The following is a 17,840-nucleotide window of genomic DNA, read 5'->3' on the forward strand; positions in this document are numbered from 1 at the left end:
AAATTTAAAATGTTGTGAAATCTGTTGGTTGACTATAGAGGCCATACTACACGTTATGGCCAACTTAGTCAGTACAACATTATTTGTATGACTGTAGCACCTAGAGCAGCCAGGTGAGCTATTTCCAGTATCGATAGGGATAGTTAATGTAGTACTGGTAGTACTGTTAATGCCATTGTACAAGGTGCTGAGAAGAACTCAGCTGGAGTACTGTGTACCGTTCTAGTCACGGATGTTCAAGGAAGATGGATTCAAACTAACATCTTCAGAGAGGGGCTGGGAGGATGATTGGGGGAATGGAAAGCCAATTTTATTAGTGGAGACTAAAACAGCTTGGCTTGTTTAGCCTTGCAAAACGAAGGCTGACAAATATATCAGGGAGTAAACCCCAGGGTGGGAGAAGAGCTATTTAAGCTACAGAACAATGTTGGCACAAGAACAAATGAGTATAAAACTGGCCATGACTAAAGTTAGGCTAGAAATTAGAAGAAGGTTTCCAACCATCAGAGGAGGGAGGTTCTGGAACAGCTTCCCAACAGCAGTAAGGGGCACAAACTACCTAACTAGTTTTAAGATGGAGACATAAAGCCACCATCCAATTTGCAGCAATCCACACTCAGGAAAGACACAGGAGTATAACAGCTAGGGTTGCTTCAGGAGATGTTTGCACAGCACATTCCCATACTTCTAGCTTATGCTATTAGTCTTCACTTGTATAGGCATTAACATTCCCTATTATTAAATCATAAGTCTACAGAAGAGGGGAAGTGTGGGCCATTAAAATGCTATAATAGAGTGGAGCTGGGAAGAGACAGCAACCCCTTGGATCAGAGAACAAGAATTGAGTCTTAAAGCTGAAGAAAGCTGGATGAGAAGAAGGATATTCCATGTTTGTGTGCCCCCATCAGAGAGCTGAGAAGTACTTCCGTAGTCCCTTTCTCTGAATTATCCGACAATCTAGAAAACAAAGTCACTCATCACCTCTGACAAAACAAAGCCGTTGTGAGAGGAGCCAACTACAGGCAACTCTTCACGATTTCCATTCTGCATACGCCAAAAGGCATTTCGGATTCTGAGCCAATGAAGGTTTTTAACCCCACCGAACTAGGTCTATTCAGATATAAATATATGTAACTATAGAGAGCAATGACTCTGGCTTCAAACCACTGTTCCACTCTAGTTCTATTAATGGATGGCAACGACGTGAATCTGGTATCAAGTTAGCCAGCATCCTAAAAAACCACTGTAGAAGCCTTAGTAAGGAAATAAACACACTATGGTGTTCAGAAGTTTCTATTAATAGCACATAATACAGATTATTGTACTGTGACCTCACCCGTCGGCTTTCCCACCGAAGGGAGGGGACGTGTGAAGGCTCACTCGGACTAAGAGGAGTCTCTTTTAAATAGTTCTATTAAAGTTGCATTATTTATGGAAGTAGCAGTGGGGTAGAAGGGAGGGCGAAGAGGCCTCTGAAGCACCTATGCAGTCCACTCCTAAGTCTTCCACCCAATTTATTTTCAGTTTAAAAAAAATAGACTTACTAAATAAGTTATTAGTAGCTTCATTTATGTTCCTGTATATGCTTTAAATACGTACCACCCGAGAAACAACTAGAGATTCAGTAGCCCGTTTCCCCGCTCAAATTAAAGACATGTTTTGAAAACTGTATTACGTGCCTGTAAACCTATTCCCACCAAGGACCACCACAGCACCTTTATATACTGTAGCTTTTAATATACAAAGTTTGTAACTGTTTGGTGTTTGCAATAGCCTAGTAGAAGCTTGCAAATAAAGCTTCCTGTGACTGTCAAGTTTCCTCCAGCACCAGTGTTTCTTCATGCAATTCTAATGGGACATGAAATTAGCACGGCTTTGTTTACTTTTTTGTGCAGCATACAAAAAGGTGGCAGATGTGCACTTCTGACCTTTACTACTTTGGGCAAGGAGCTGACAGTTCAGGAAACAGTATGAGAGTAAGCTGCTGCTGCAGAGCAAGCAGAGGAAATGAGATCTTTTGATGTATGTTACTTACAGAAGTACAAAGGGCTTATTAAAGATGGAAAAGTAGTCCCATTTTCAGACAGGGAAATGGAGCAGAGAGAGATTAAAGACTGATCTTGCACTATTTAAAAAACATTGACAGCAGAATGTGCTGCTAAAACGACTTGTCTAACCTCACACAGTGAGGCAATTAGGGTTGGAAACAGAATATAGGTCACTAACTTCTAGGTCACCTGTCTAACCAGTAGATGTGCTGCCTTTAAAAAAAAAACCACACTCATTACCAAAGTGTTGTCTTTAAAGAACCCTGTGTATTCAGAATTGAGAAGGCATTTTCCCCTAGGTAAGTTCTGCCCCTAAACTTCATATATTAGTGCCTCCCATTTCATTATGGGTTTGCCATTATACATTTAGCACTAACACCATGCTCAGCACTGTACAGTGCTCAGCGAGACAGCCCCCAACTCAGAGCTGGTGTAAAGATCTGAAGAGCTGACTTGCATACCTGAATCAGGGCTAGTACTTTATCCTGTACAATGGTGGGAGGATTGTTCTTGGGTGAGATGATTTTCACCAGAACACCATCTATGAAGTCTCGGTTTGCCACTAGGACATGGAAGCGATGGCCACAGTTTTTCACACAGGTCTCCAATACCTACACAAGAAACACAAATAATCTCTGATGGAACCAAGTTTGATCATGTGCACAACAGGAAGAGTCCTCCTGGTACAAAGTGTCTGCATTCGGGGGAGGAGGCATGGGGGGGGAAGAGGGGAAGAAGAGGCTTAGTACCAGGTTTTTGCTTCTTTCCCCTGCGCACCCCCCACAGTATCCCTACAGAGCTTCATCCTCTATATACAACCCTAGGAATTCATTTATATGTTCAGTCAACCAGTTGACTGGTTCCTGGTAAAGGTAACAGCCAAAGTGTATCCATTTTCCTTTAGATGTACCCTGACGTTGAATTAGATCAAATATGTAGCCCTTTCTCATTATAATTTTCATTAATAATTTTGGACCTTTGCTTTTGGACATTAGTCAGTGAGGGGGTGATCCAGCTGATGAGACAATAGCACTTGAAATTATGCCTTGGGCACCAAAAGATGCTGACAAAATGTGATTCATACTGAAGTTTTTTCCTTTCTTGATACCTTTTGTCTTGTGATAAAATAAATCACTAACACCCCAGAGACTTTTGTGATCCAACTTTTCTCATTGTCAAGATGAAGAAATAAAAGTTTATGCCATTTTCATTGAAGTTTGTTCACTTATGCTGTTTGTACACCAAATTTCAGCACATAGGTTGTTACAGCATGGACGTGTCAAATGGATATCCTGTCACCGGGTCAGGTTTAGAGATACCCATTTTCAATGCTTCTGAAATGTGATTGAACCAGGACACCCCAATTTACAATCCATTTTATAGAGTTTTACATGAGGATTAAGCCAAATTACCTTAAATCCTTCAAAACACTCTGCTTTTGAATTCTTTGACAGGTTATGCCTCAATACACATTTTCCCCATAACTTAGCTGGAGTCATTCTCACTTGGACATTCAGTTACCATGGAACAGCAACTATTGACCCTTTTCTGTGAAGAAACATGATGCACATGGAGATAAATACAACACACAGCTTTTACATATAACCATGGCTAATAACTGCCATGACCCCATAGCCGAGGAGCTTCTGCTCCTACTGATGTCCTCACACCTGACGACATGGGCGAGTCCAGATTTCAGCCTCTTTTCAAGACAACGTATAATTCCATATTCACATTATGATGGACACAGCAGTCTCATTTTACTCCTTGGGGCACTAGCGCCTTATTTTAATTCTCTCCAACAAAACCCTTAACTGGCAGCTATCAAAATGACAACTCAGGGCAGGAAGTGGCCACGAGGAGACAGAGCTAACAATGGATTAGTGCAAGAGCACTTCATCTTCAGAGACTGAGTCAAAGCCAGTTAGGTAAAGAATGAAAAAGAATTTAGAACTGTCATCTTCATACAAGTGACAACCACTACACAGGTCAACACAACTGGCAACCATCTATACTAAGGAGGGAGCAGCATAGGCTATAGCAAGGGAGGACTGGAGTTTGCTGGCAGAGTCCAGGGGAAACACATGGAGATCACCTACCCACATTATGCCTTGATCTAGTCAATGGTATTTGTCCCTTACATTCAGGAAGTGCAAGTTTCACCCACCAAACCACATTCCGATCTGCCATGTCACCCAGTAGGCCCTTTTCAACCAACAGCCTTGCTGACATGATCAGCAGGAAAGGTCACTGCCAAAGTACCTCACACTCCAGTGGGGCTGTGCAAATGCACAATGTAGTAATTCATGCTGATTTAGTTTAGGCTTCCTGTTTCTGATGTACTTACAAAAACAATTACCCTATTAGTTTTTGTGCCCTTAGCTAGTTGCTCTCCAAATTCTTTCTTGGCCTGCCTTATACTTTTATAGTTGACTTGCCAGAGTATATGCTGCTTTCTATTTTCCTCTGCCTCTTTTGCTCTGCTATTTAGTGATCGTGGCTTCTTTTTTTTTTGGGGGGGGGGTAGGGGGTGTCCTCTTACTTCTTTTTTTATTTTTTATTTGGAGAATACATTTAGTTTGAGCCTCTATTATGGTGTTTTTAAATAGTCTCCATGCAGTTTTCAGGCATTTCACCCTCGTGACTGTTCCTTTTAATTTCCATTTAACTAGCATCCCCATATTTGTGTAGTTCCCCTTTCTGAAGGGGACCGTTACTGTGGTAGGTTTCTTTGGCACTTTCCCAGCTCACCACACTCACCGTTAGAGCCAGCATCACCTCTCTGTAATTTCTGTTTCCATTCAGCCTTTTCTTCAGTGCTCGGATAGCATCCTTTGGACTGAAGGAGAAACAAACGTATCATTTTCACTCCTCAGAAGGTGGGAACATCGGCTTTCCCTAACCGTGTCTGACAGGGCAGGAGCACTTGCGTTAACTTTAGATAACCCAGCCATGATCATTGAACGCTCAGCATGTGAATGCAGACACAAGGGCGATGTATGAATGAGACAGCAAGACTGACAGGCAGTCAGGAAGAGGCCACAGGCGTAACACCATTGAGAACAGGCCCGCTGTGTAGCACAAGCAACACAGCCTTAATGCTGAAGGGGCAGATGATACCGGAAAGATCTCTCTCTTCAAATGTTAGGATCTGATAGCAATGCAGCATTTGGTGGCTTGAAAGTTACAAGCAAGTCTCCTAAAAATAAAGGCTCAATGATCCCTCTAGTAGCACATTTAGTATGTGCTTTCTGGAAACACCCAGGAATTAAGTATCAGAGGGGTAGCCGTGTTAGTCTGGATCTGTAAAAGCAGCAAAGAATCCTGTGGCACCTTATAGACTAACAGAGGTTTTGGAGCATGAGCTTTCGTGGGTGAATACCCACTTCGTCAGATGCGTGTAGTGGAAATTTCCAGGGGCAGGTATATATATGCAGGCAAGCTAGAGATAATGAGGGTAGTTCAATCAGGGAGGATGAGGCCCTGTTCTAGCAGTTGAGGTGTGAAAACCAAGGGAGGAGAAACTAGTTTTGTAGTTGGCAAGCCATTCACAGTCTTTGTTTAATCCTGAGCTGATGGTGTCAAATTTGCAGATGAACTGAAGCTCAGCAGTTTCTCTTTGAAGTCTGTTCCTGAAGTTTTTTTGCTGCAGGATGGCCACTGTAAGGTCTGCTATACTGTGGCCAGGGAGGTTGAAATGTTCTCCTACAGGTTTCTGTATACTGCCATTCCTAATATCTGATTTGTGTCCATTTATCCTTTTCCGTAGAGACCGTCCAGTTTGGCCGATGTACATAGCAGAGGGGCATTGCTGGCATATGATGGCATATATTACATTGGTGGACGTGCAGGTGAATGAACCGGTGATGGTGTGGCTGATCTGGTTAGGTCCTGTGATGATGTCGCTGGTGTAGATATGTGGGCAGAGTTGGCATCAAGGTTTGTTGCATGGATTGGTTCCTGAGCTAGAGTTACTATGGTGCGGTGTGCAATTACTGGTGAGAATATGTTTCAGGTTGGCAGGTTGTCTGTGGGCGAGGACCGACCTGCCACCCAAGGCCTGTGGAAGTGTGGGATCATTGTCCAGGATGGGTTGTAGATCCTTGATGATGCGTTGGAGGGGTTTTAGCTATGTAGGAGAACACTTCAACCTCCCTGGCCACACTATAGCAGACCTTAAGGTGGCCATCCTGCAGCAAAAAACTTCAGGACCCAGACTTCAAAGACAAACTGCTGAGCTTCAGTTCATCTGCAAATTTGACACTATCAGCTCAGGATTAAACAAAGACTGTGAATGGCTTGCCAACTACAGAACCAGTTTCTCGTCCCTTGGTTTTTACACCTCAACTGCTAGAACAGGGCCTCATCCTCCCTGATTGAACTAACCTCATTATCTCTAGCTTGCCTGCATATATATACCTGCCCCTGGAAATTTCCACTACATGCATCTGACAAAGTGGGTATTCACCCACGAAAGCTCATGCTCCAAAACCTCTGTTAGTCTATAAGGTGCCACAGGATTCTTTGCTGCTTTTACCCAGGAATTAGATATCGCACCACGAAAATCTAGTGCTCTCATTTTGGTGCTGGGCCAACATAGAGCTCTGCTAATGAATCTCAATCCTGACATGCCACATCCCATGTTATTCTAACCCTTCAACTCTCCTGAGCAGAGGTCTACACTAGCAAGTGCCATGAGACATGCTTATTGTCTGAAGTGGATCAGTGTCAGTTTGGGATGAGGAGACCAAACAACTCATTTGCTACCTACAAATGGAATTTAATCGGCGGACACCTGTGCATAAGTCCACTGCACCACTTAGCATGCTGAAGAACAAAGATCAGTGTCAGCGCGACAGCAAAACGTGTGAACTGCCCAAGTTATCTGTAATAGCACATACCCTTCTTCCGTCTCGTTGATAATGTCACAGATCTCCATGTTAAGTGTCCAATCCTCACTCTGCAAGGAGCCATCAGTCGCCTTTTCTGTGAAGCCAACACAAAAATCTCTGTCACATCTTCTTGATTAAGTTACTATAGTTCATCTTATCTTCACTCTATTACTGTGCCTTGTACACAAGTTAGCACTCCCCATATGAGGAAGGGACAAATTTTCCAAGCTCTTGCACTGTTGACTCTGGACATCATCATACCGTTTTTCCTCATTTAGAGACCAAGTTTAAAAGCTTCTGGGGAAAACTCAATCCTGTGGGCTGGATTACTCAATATCCACAGACCACAGAAGGGCTGTCAGTTAATTCCTGCTCTATCTTCTTAGCTATCACTCTACTTTACCTCTGATATTTTGATGGGAGAAGGGGCTAATCATTCAAAGTTCTAATTTACTACATTTTAAAACCTGTATGTCATCCCTCCCTATTTTTGTGGAGTCAGAATTCATATTTCTCTTTTCATGAGGAAGACCTGGCTCCTTTTTGTACACTAAGGGTTTTTCCTTGCTTGTTTCTTTTAACCTTTCAAGTGTCAAAAATGTAAAATTCCTGTCTTCCCTATTTTGCAGAAAGTGTTTCTTGGAGGACCCGGAGTGCGCTCAGACCTTAACAGAAGGGATGATAGTGTTGAATCTTTAACAAAAGAAGTTTTCTTCCACCTGTTTGTTGGACGTTTGATTTAAATATGCTTACAAACAAAAAGGGCTCTAAGCTGTCTGGATAAACATCACTTTCCCTCCTCAGTTAATCAGGTTTTATTTCAGATCCTTTATCATCTGAAATTACAGAGCTACTACCAAGCTTCCAGGAAAACAGGGTAAACAAGACGTGAATTTTTAACATAAAAAAACCAAACCAAAACAAAAAACCCAACTAATCAACAAAAAGTACAACACACAAGCAAAACTTTCCTAAATAAATATTTCAGGCATAGGTTATGCATTATAAAGCAGCAAGAACAGCAGAAGTGCAATTTCCTTTGTTCCCTTTGTAGTCACCTTGAATTCTTTATATCAAATTCCCCAAATTGAACCCATTTGTCTCAAAGGATAAAATTGCCTGAACAGGGTAGATTCACTTTTAAAAGACTGAACCAATTCTATAACCCTGCCTTGTGCTTCCCAGACCAGAAAGCTGCATCTATGGTAACACTGTTCCCAAAAAACCCCCTACCATTGAGATCAAGGTTACAGCTCCTCTGGCAGTAGTAACTGTGGGAATGTTAGCAGAGATCAAGTGCCAGCTCAGAGCAAGGGCCACATAACATGGTGCTTAAAATGCCAGCAACCAGTATTCCTACCACTGCAGTTCCACCAACGGTAGCAACTTGAGAAAAAAGACTGGCATAGACATGACCAAAGTTAGAAGCGCTGAAGAGAGGTTTGCTCAATCCCAGGGTGGAAGGAACACAGGAAAAGTGAGATCATTCCATTTCTCAACAGTGACCCTTTCAGCCTCATAAGGAGCGTTGAAAGGCACTCGAAGGATCTTTGTCCAGCTCTCACAGGTCGAAGGAGGAATAGAAAAAAACAAAAAACAAAAAAACCCCACAGCCATAGTGCCATCTCTGTACGGGACACAGATTCGAAAAAGTCAGTCAGTCAGTCAATCTTATTTCATGGTACAGTTCAAATAGCACAAAAATCTGGTCACGTAGGAAGTATTCCCATTCCCCAGCAATTCAACGAGGGAGTTCAGAGACTATGACCTACTGTGTTTTGACCAATAGTAGCTTTCTTTAAGATTTCAAGGTGGTTTCTAGTCACTGAAGTTTAATACTGTTCTTCAGACAAACCCAACACATACTCGTGAGACTTCTTTCCAGCATCTTATCCCCTTTGCTGCACAAAAGCACCACAGCAGCAAATCTAGGTCGCACCACCGAAATGGACAAAGGACTACGGATGACAAAAATAACTTGTATTCTGTTTTTCTCTAAGGAAAGATGAACAAGCAAATAAGCTTCTAGTTGTTTCTAGAATCAGTACCCCTCACAAAGGCTTTTTAAAATATTTACAGCTCTGTCAGTGTGTGTGTGTGTGAGAAAGAGAGACAGACAGACAGACCAGAAGCCCTGAACCACATATTAAGCCAAGTAAATAACCAAACTGTAAAATAAAAGTATAGTCAGTGTCAGTAACAAAACATTTAAAGGGGCACAACATTATCTATATTCTCCAGCTTGGCTACATAAAACCAACAAGACAAAAAACAAAAACAACAACACATAAATCAAATTGTTGGTGGTCCTAACTGAACGGCCAACCTCGCTGCTACCTCCAATAACATCACCCAACGAATGGAGAAAGCGCAGCACTAAATGGAGAAAGAGTTTCAAAAGATTTCCCAATTCTCAGTCACAGAGCCGTATTACATGGACATTTTGCCCAAATAAACCATGGCCAAGATCAATGAACTGGCTGCTGGCATTGCCATGTGCAGGGTTAGCATTTTCCCACATGATTTCTAAAGAGAAGTCAAGCCTTTGACTGAGTCACACAGTATGAAAGCAGACACCAGGACAGGGACTAAGCAAGAGCTATGGGGATACACAATTTTCTTTAGCACATTTTTGGATTTTCTTTACAAATCATGTCAAATGCCCATGCTCAGAAATACCCCATATTTAAGGCATACTGTTCTCTCTGATGGCACTGTGCTAGTACGTTCCTGCTGCTTCAGTGATCATTCTTCCCCTCAGAGCATGGAGAAGAGGCTGTGACTTCCTGAATGAGTGTTGAGATTCTGATTTTAAATACAAATCGCTTCAAAAGCAGCACACATTACATGGACAAGAGGAACTAACAGTTGTGAAAGCACTTCCCTTGATTACATGAAAGTTGCGTATACACCAAAACTGAAACAGTATAAGCAACAATCATGTTCACAAGTAGCTCCAACAATGCAGGGATAGATTCCAGCTCCCCAAGAAACACATCAGAACAGTGCTATTAGTATAAACTAGGGGTCATGTAGCATGCTTCTCTAAGAGAATCCCCATCCTGTACCTGGGAAACTGCAGAACCTTAACTAGCAACACTAGAAATGTTTTTAAATGCTGGAAAAATCTGATATTAGGTGTCAATCACGCATCTCCCTGCGACTCCCTCTCAAACTGGGCAGGAAATAGTTGGCTGATAATACTGACAGGGTCAAACTGTTTCCAATACCTAGTGCAGGTGCCAGAATCCTGGAAGAATCGTACATGTTCCTCATGCAGGTGCACCTACAGTTAATATATTAGAAAAGCATCAGTTCTTCCACTGCTCACAACAGGTTCGCAGCACATGTCAATTGGCATTAGCTTGCAAAGGATTTAGAGACACTGTCAACACAACTCTGGGATAGGGCAGGACATCTTAACTGATACCCACCCCAGACAAGACAAAGTAAAAAGTCAGAAGAAAAGTGAGTAATTTCTGGGAGACTTTTATTGGGCACTATACAAACAACACCTCATACTAACTGAAGTCTCTAGTTCCCAGGGCCAGGGATGGGAAAGAATAATACCCTGCACTTCGATAGCACCTTACATCCAAGGTGCTCATGGCTGTTGAACATTAAATCTCAGAGAAGTCCAGTCACAGGACACAGCCAGAAATTCTGGAGTTCTAATTCCAGGCTGCCACTGACATCTTGGGGAAATGGAGGCAAAGGGGTTAAGCAGTTTGCCCATCTATAAAATGACAGCTAATACCATCCTACCTCAGTGGGTTGTTAGGTGAGAAATCTCTGTAAAAGTGCTACATGCTGCCCATTTTACAGCACTCAAACAAGGTGCTGCTCAACTAAGAATGTCCTTTGTGCATCAATCTTCATGAACATCATCTACCAGCCAAGCCTATGCCCACTCTCTAAGTATGACCAGGATGAGGTCACCATAAGGAAATGAAGCTAGACATAAAATCATAGAAATGTAGGACTGGAAGGGACCTCAATAGATCATCCCCATTCCAGTCCCATGCATTGAGGCAGGTCTGAATATTATCTAGACCATCCCTCACAGGTGATGGTCTGACCAGTTAAACTTCCAATGACGTAGATTCCACAGCCTCCCTAGGTAATTTGTTCCAGTGCCTAACTACCCTGACAGTTAAGAAGTTTTTCCTAACCCAGTGGTTCTCAAACTGTGGGTCAGAACCCCAAAGTGGGTCATGATCTTGTTTTAATGGGGTCTCCAGAACTGGAGTTAGACTGGCTGGGACACAGGGCCAAAGCTGAAGCCCGAGCCCCAATGCCCAGTGCCGAAACCTGAGCCCCACCAGTTGGGGCTCAGGCATAGGCTTCAGGTTACAGGCTCCCTGCCCAGGGATGAAGCCCATGGGCTTTGGCCACCCAGCCTGGGATAGTGGGGCTCAGGTTTTGGCCCCCAGGTGGGGTTCGGGCAGACTCATGCTTTGGTCCCCCCTCCTGGGGTCATGTAGTAATTTTTGTCGCCAGAAGGGGGTCACGATGCAATGAAGTTCGAGAACTCCTGGTCTAACCTAAAACTCTGTTGCTGCAATTTAGGCCCATTGCTTCTTGTCCTGTCCACCATGGTTAAGGAGCACAATTTATCACCCACCTCTTCATGACAACCTTTTACGTACTTGAAGACCTGTGTCCCCCGTCAGTTTTCTCTTTTTCCAGACTAGACAAACCCAATTTTTCAATCTTCCCTCATTGGTCATGTTTTCTAGACCTTTAATCATTTTTGTTGCTCCTCCAGACTGTCTCCAATTTGTCCCCATCTTTCCTGAAGTGTGGTGCCCAGAACTGGTAGTGCTGAGTAGAGTGAAAATCACTTCTTGTCTCTTGCTTTCAACATTCCTCATACATCCCAGAATGATATGGTGTTTTTTTTTGCATAACAGTATTACATTGTTGACTCATTTAGTTTGTGATCCGCTATAACTCCCAAGTCCTTTTCTGCAGTATTCTTTCCCAGGCAGTCATTTCCCATTTTTTGTATTGGTGCAATTGATCATTCCTTCTTAAGGAATAGTGCCCAGAAACTGTGTAGGAACAGGCTATGCAGGAGAGGTAGAAAGTGCTCTTTTGTTTTAACTAAATGCATGGACAAAACAGCTGCTTGCCCTCAGGAGGAACTTTCATTTAAAGTTCTGCTCAGTAGCATCCTAACAAATGAAAGCTGACATGGCGTGCACAAAAGGTCACCTATTACACAATCCTCTCATACTCAGCCCTTAGTACTTTTGTTTTAAAGCTACAGGCCTGATAGCCCTGGAGACAGGACAGATACAGCACAAGCAACAGCAGTGCAAGCTTCCCTCTCCCTGCCCTGACAATGCACCTTAACCCTGACCTCAGAGACCTCCACTGATGAATATGAGGGTAGTTCGATCTCCATACTCCATCTGACCATGCTGTTGCATCTGCTATTAATGATGCCAGCTGCCACTGTATGGTTTTTGATGAACACTTTCAACAGGGTCTGAACGGAGAAGACTCGTTTCAGGTAGGAACTGTATTTAATACATATATCATATGCATGTTTCTAGACTGGAGAAAGAAGTGCTGGTCTTAGGCAACGCTATGGAAACTTGCCTGAGCTGAATGGTGACAGCATGCAGTAAACAAGGCAATAGGCCGATGTGGGGGTATGTCTATACAAAAAAAAAAAAAAGTGTGTTCATACTATGGGTTAAAATAGCAGTGAAGACTCAGATTCATATACTTTAACGTCAACGGCAATGTGGCCTTTAACTTGGGTTAACCACTACAGTCCAATCCCAGGTTCCCCAGTAGGCTTTAACTTGAGCTGCTAACCTGAGTTAAAAGCAGACTACTTGTGTCTTCACTGCTATTTTCACTCACCATAGCCAACCCCAGTTAAGAACACACCTTTCACTTGCAGTGAAGACATCTGCTAGGATAGAGCTCTCTGAACACTGCGCCCTTTCCTCCAGTCAGTAAGTCTGTCTACCAAGTATCGAACAGCAAGAGTTATTGTGCTGCACAACACACTTGGAAGACAAGTGGAAATGCCAGTATTGGGCAAAGGTAGCAAGTTATTGCTCATGGACATTTAGATCCTGCCTTGTATACAAACTACACGCAAAGAGAAAGGGAGGCTGGTGTTTATGTAGGTGTGGTCTCCAATCTGAATTGTAAACATTCTGCTATGCGGATCTAGGTTCTGACAACAGCTAGATAAGCCGTTGGTGTGAAAAACCCATGGATTTCTTTGTACATGGAGAATCTCACCATCCCAAACTAAGAATGAGCTAAGAGGTTTGTTCTAAAGAGCAACTCCTGTGTGCACGCAAGATAAATGCATACAGGCGTACTTGTTCCAGAAATTGGAAATCAAGGACATTCTTATTTCAAATCAAGCCCAGGTCCCCGATGAATCAAATTTCCTACCCCCTTTTGGCTTTCAAATGGTATAAAGCATTGATTTCTACCCTTGGTAGTTCACAAGGTAGCAGACCTCAAAACTCTCTACTCTACAGTGGTCATAGATAGAGCAGTGCTTTAATGAAGTGATCCAAGACTGATTTTAGCAAATTAAACCTTTGAGCAGTTTGATTTTCACTCCCTGTCATTACAGCGGTCATCATGGTTAAAACTAGCTACAATATTGGCAGGCTCCTCATCATACCTTCTTCTAACTTACCTTAACCCTGACTGGTCACGCCCTACTCAGATCACTTCTTATAAGCAAAGGCTGTCCAGTTGGGACGGCTTTATAGCATACACAAAGACCTTTCAAGGACTACAAGTCTTCTGAACAGAGTGTAGAATTACACAAGTTACCCCACAAGTGGAGATACACTGCTGAATCAGAGGATTTGTTTTTCTTAATTGTTCTTCTTAACCTCTGAGGATTGGGCAAGAAGGAATGGGCTTAAATTGCAGCAAAGGCGGTTTAGGTTGGACATTAGGAAAAACTTCCTAACTGTCAAGGTGGTTAAGCACTGGAATAAATTGCCTAGGGAGGTGGTGGAATCTCCATCATTGGGGATTTTTAAGAGCAGGCTAGACAAACACCTGTCAGGGATGGTCTATATAATACTTGGTTCTGCCTTTAGTGCAGGGAACAAGGTCCCTTCCAGTTCTATGATTTGACATCATGAGACTCAGCATATTTGAGTTCACGCCCAGGTAAGCTTAGGACATGGTCCTATTCAAAACACCTACATGGGAAACTAGGATGCCAGAGCTAAGGAACAAATTATTCTACTGCATCTTCAATCTTGCCTCCTCCACGCTCACTTTTTTTTTTTAAAGTCAAACTATTAGATATCACTGCAGCTGATGTGAATTTCTGATCAAAGTGCTGCTATTAAAACTGAATATGAACCACCATTCAGTATTTAGAGATCAATTCTGAGGGTATCTTTAAGTACGTCATTCAAAAAGGAGGTCAGTTTCTTTGCCAGACGAAAGGCCAACATTTTCCACTCTGTCACCTTGCTTACTCCGTTCTCTCTCTGCTCTCCCTATTCTAAAACTGCTGAGCTTGGCTCTCCAAAGAAAATGGGTCAGCACCAAAAAACATGATTTGAATTGGATTACTGTAGCCCTGGTCCTCTCTCCAGCCTATTGTCACCCTACATCATGTTTTAGCTACACTTGGGTTGAAAGCTATTTGGGGCAGGCCGACTGTCTTGTCTCTAGAGCACTATGCACATTTGCGGTTCTGAATGAATAACCATTTTGTACTGAACCCACAGATTAACTAAACACCAAAATAGTAAAAGAATGGGCACATGCTCAGGACTCAAACTTAAAAATATTTAGTCCACATTCCAAGTTTGAAAGAAGTCTGTTCAAATTTATTGAGGAACAGTCATTTCCCCAATGAACAGTCCGATTCTCTTTTTGAAGACTATTCACCATATGGCATTAGACTGTGATTACAAATAAACAGTGCACAGCTACAAACAATGCTCTGCTACTGCGTCTCTTAAGAGGATCTCAAGGTGCTTTATGGTTACATTTCAACATCCCTGTGACACGGGTACAGTATATAAAGCCTATTGTTTAACTACCACTGAAATCCAGCCACTTCTGGACAGACACAACACCTGTTTAACAGCAGACAGAACAAGCAAAGCCTACCATATCCATGCCAAAGAGGATTAATATACAAATTAAATTAAATAATTAACTTAAACAAACATAACATTTATATAGAACTAAGAATGCCTTGTGCCTACATTAGGATCACAATTTCAATAGACAAGAGGAAGAAAAAAATAGACATCCTTACATGTCAGAATAAGGTCTCTTTAATCAGCCTGACCTGGCTTAGCTTATGAGATCCCATAAGGATCACAGCATGTTTGCAGGTGAATAAAACCCTGACTAACCTTAGAGTACAAACTCATATAGGCTGAGCTCCAACAAGGCAATATTGGACTGTGATGAAAAGTGGGGCCTAAGCATCCAGATCTCATTCAAACTGTAAAGATTTGTGTTTTAAGAAAGCCACTTTTATGTAAAATCCCTCCTGTGTGCTTAGACTCCTCTCTTCAACGCAGAGAACAGGAGAGGTGAACAGCTGCCTTCAAAAGGGGTCAATGATTTCCATACCTGATGAGCAGGTAAGCCATCCCTGTCAATTAACACATCCTTACTGGGAACTGAGGTAGAAAAAGCAGGGAGAAAGATACAGACCAGGCCGTAGCAACCAAGCATTTCTGACTGTTAGTCTTTATCAGAACTCTTGTCTCGGAATGAAACCACATCATGCCCTGAAATAACCATTTGGTACAAAACTTGAAGCTGCTGTTTCATGCTCTGCACCGACTCCCCAACTAAGGCAGAACCTAGTTCAAGATTTCAGGAGCAGTTTCACAGACGGCTGTGAATACTATCTACCACTACTCTTCCTTCATGGCCATGACCTCCCATGACAGCTATGTTCCACTGGAACAATAAAAGTGTTGAGAAATAGGGCTCATGAGTGTGGGAGACAGAACTGTCACAGGAGCTGGACGTAGACACAACAACTCTGTCACATGAAATAAGAATGACCAGAGTCTTCACCCCTTTCAGTAGTGAATGCAAAACTCCTTTCCACATACAGCAAAGGAAAACCCTATCAATCAAGCCCTCTCTCCAACAGGCAGAGGAAAAGCAATATTGGTGGTAGCTATTTTTAAACATTTGGGAGGTTCTCATGTCCTACGGTGATGGGAGTCACACAGTTTCCTATAGAGGTACCTATAGACACGTAATTAAAAACAAGTTTTTCTGGTGCGGCTTGATGGCTTAAATGTGCTGCCCCAAGGGGTAAAGTGGAGTCTGTGCCCCAAGCAGAACAATACGCTTCCAGGCCAGGAAAAGCATCCTTACTCAATCTTCTCACTGCAGCTTCCCATCAGTTTGAAATTATTGCTGGTGATGTCATGCTTGGATGAGGGTGGGATGCAAATGTGCGTATGAGTACCTGTCTGTCTTTTATGCTAGGGACAAGCAGGAGGCCATAGCTTTAAAAAAAAACATTTGAAATCTAGTGGATTTTCACTTATGTCAGAAAATAAAAAGCTTCCCTTGTCTCTGCTGTATCCTCATTAAAGCTAAGGCACTGACCCAAGTACTGTAAATAGCTGTCCTTCAGAACTAGGTCAAGTGAAAATGTTTCCTTGCCATATCAAGCCATTTTCAAAAATCCAGAGGCATTTATCTGAACCAGGAACTTTAAAAGCAGCATACATTGCACCAATATGCTACATTAGCTCTTTCAGTGATGACCTCTGCAAAATTCCTACCTTACCATGACCCTGAAGTACTGCAAGGGTTGTGCACTTTTCCAATAGGGTCTGGAATTGGCTAGCGAGTTCCAGCTCATGTCAGAAGTTAGTGCAGATGAAACCTTCCATCGGACATCTGGACAGGTAGGTAGCTGTAGCTGTATGTGTAGGGGTGTGTGTGTGTGTGTGTGTGTGTACATACACATACACACACAGTTTTTCTTTAGGTGTTTACTGTTCTATTTCATAGAGTAAGTAATGCTTGTTTACTTTATTGCCCTCATACACTGAACTGAAGTACTCTTAAAAGGACAGGTTACACCCTCCTCTAAAAATCAAGTTCTTTGACAACTTCATGTCTTGATTTATTATTGCAGTGTGCAAACCCCTGTGATTGATTAAGCAACACTTCCAGTGCTCTAGTATTAACACATCCCGAGCGTCCATCTTTTGTTTGTGGATGGAAGTGACAAAGGAAGCATAAATCAAAACCCTCTGGATCGTATAAACATAACCAACTGTTCTCCCTGGCCTTTTCTGTACTAAGCTGTGACTTACTCAACAAAGTACAGTTGTGACTGAGTGGTATGGTTCAGTGCCAAGTTCGGATTAGTCATCCAACTCCATTCTGATACATCGAATCAACTTTCACTCCTTCCCCTGACCACAACAAGGCAGCTGTGTTTGTGTACAGATGTCATGAAGTTACAGTCATGCATCTTGGTTGGCTACTGTACACATTCCACCAATTGTCGGCCAAAACATTTTTTGTACAGTTTTCAGTTCTCTATCGGTTTTGGATAACTAAGCAGGCCAGATTCCTCATGTCATGCAAGGGTGAACCGCATGGTGTTTAACTGAATATAGCAGGTATTAAAAGAGGCTTCCTTTAGGGGGAACAAAAGATTGCTTAATTCAAAGAGTGACCATACGCAAATTATTTATGATTGGAGGAGGTCAGGAGATCTGAATATCTATCAAGATATTTTTAAAAAATCCTGAAAAGCTTTTCTAGTATGTACTTTAATAGCTAGAAAATATTGTCCTTACCAATAAGGACAAGATGCTCCAATAAAAGCCTCAACAAGCTTCTTACTCACATTCATGAAACTTTCCTATTTGGTTACAAAACACAA

At 42.4% G+C, this 17,840-nt stretch overlaps 1 protein-coding gene across 4 annotated transcripts in view; it reads right to left on the bottom strand.

The window, feature by feature from the left end:
- TOM1L2 (target of myb1 like 2 membrane trafficking protein) overlaps positions 1-17,840 on the bottom strand; it is a 67,863-nt gene that overhangs the window by 36,709 nt on the left and 13,314 nt on the right. For all 4 annotated transcript variants that reach the window (XM_030578832.1, XM_030578831.1, XM_030578830.1 and 1 more), the window contains exons 2-4: positions 6,950-7,034; positions 4,809-4,887; positions 2,510-2,659 (exon numbers count right to left, since the gene is read on the bottom strand). In XM_030578832.1, the coding sequence (XP_030434692.1) occupies positions 2,510-2,659; positions 4,809-4,887; positions 6,950-7,034 (314 nt within the window). The remainder of the gene's footprint in view (positions 1-2,509; positions 2,660-4,808; positions 4,888-6,949; positions 7,035-17,840) is intronic.

The sequence above is a fragment of the Gopherus evgoodei genome, chromosome 10 (assembly GCF_007399415.2).
Source record: "Gopherus evgoodei ecotype Sinaloan lineage chromosome 10, rGopEvg1_v1.p, whole genome shotgun sequence".
Lineage (NCBI taxonomy): Eukaryota > Metazoa > Chordata > Testudines > Testudinidae > Gopherus > Gopherus evgoodei.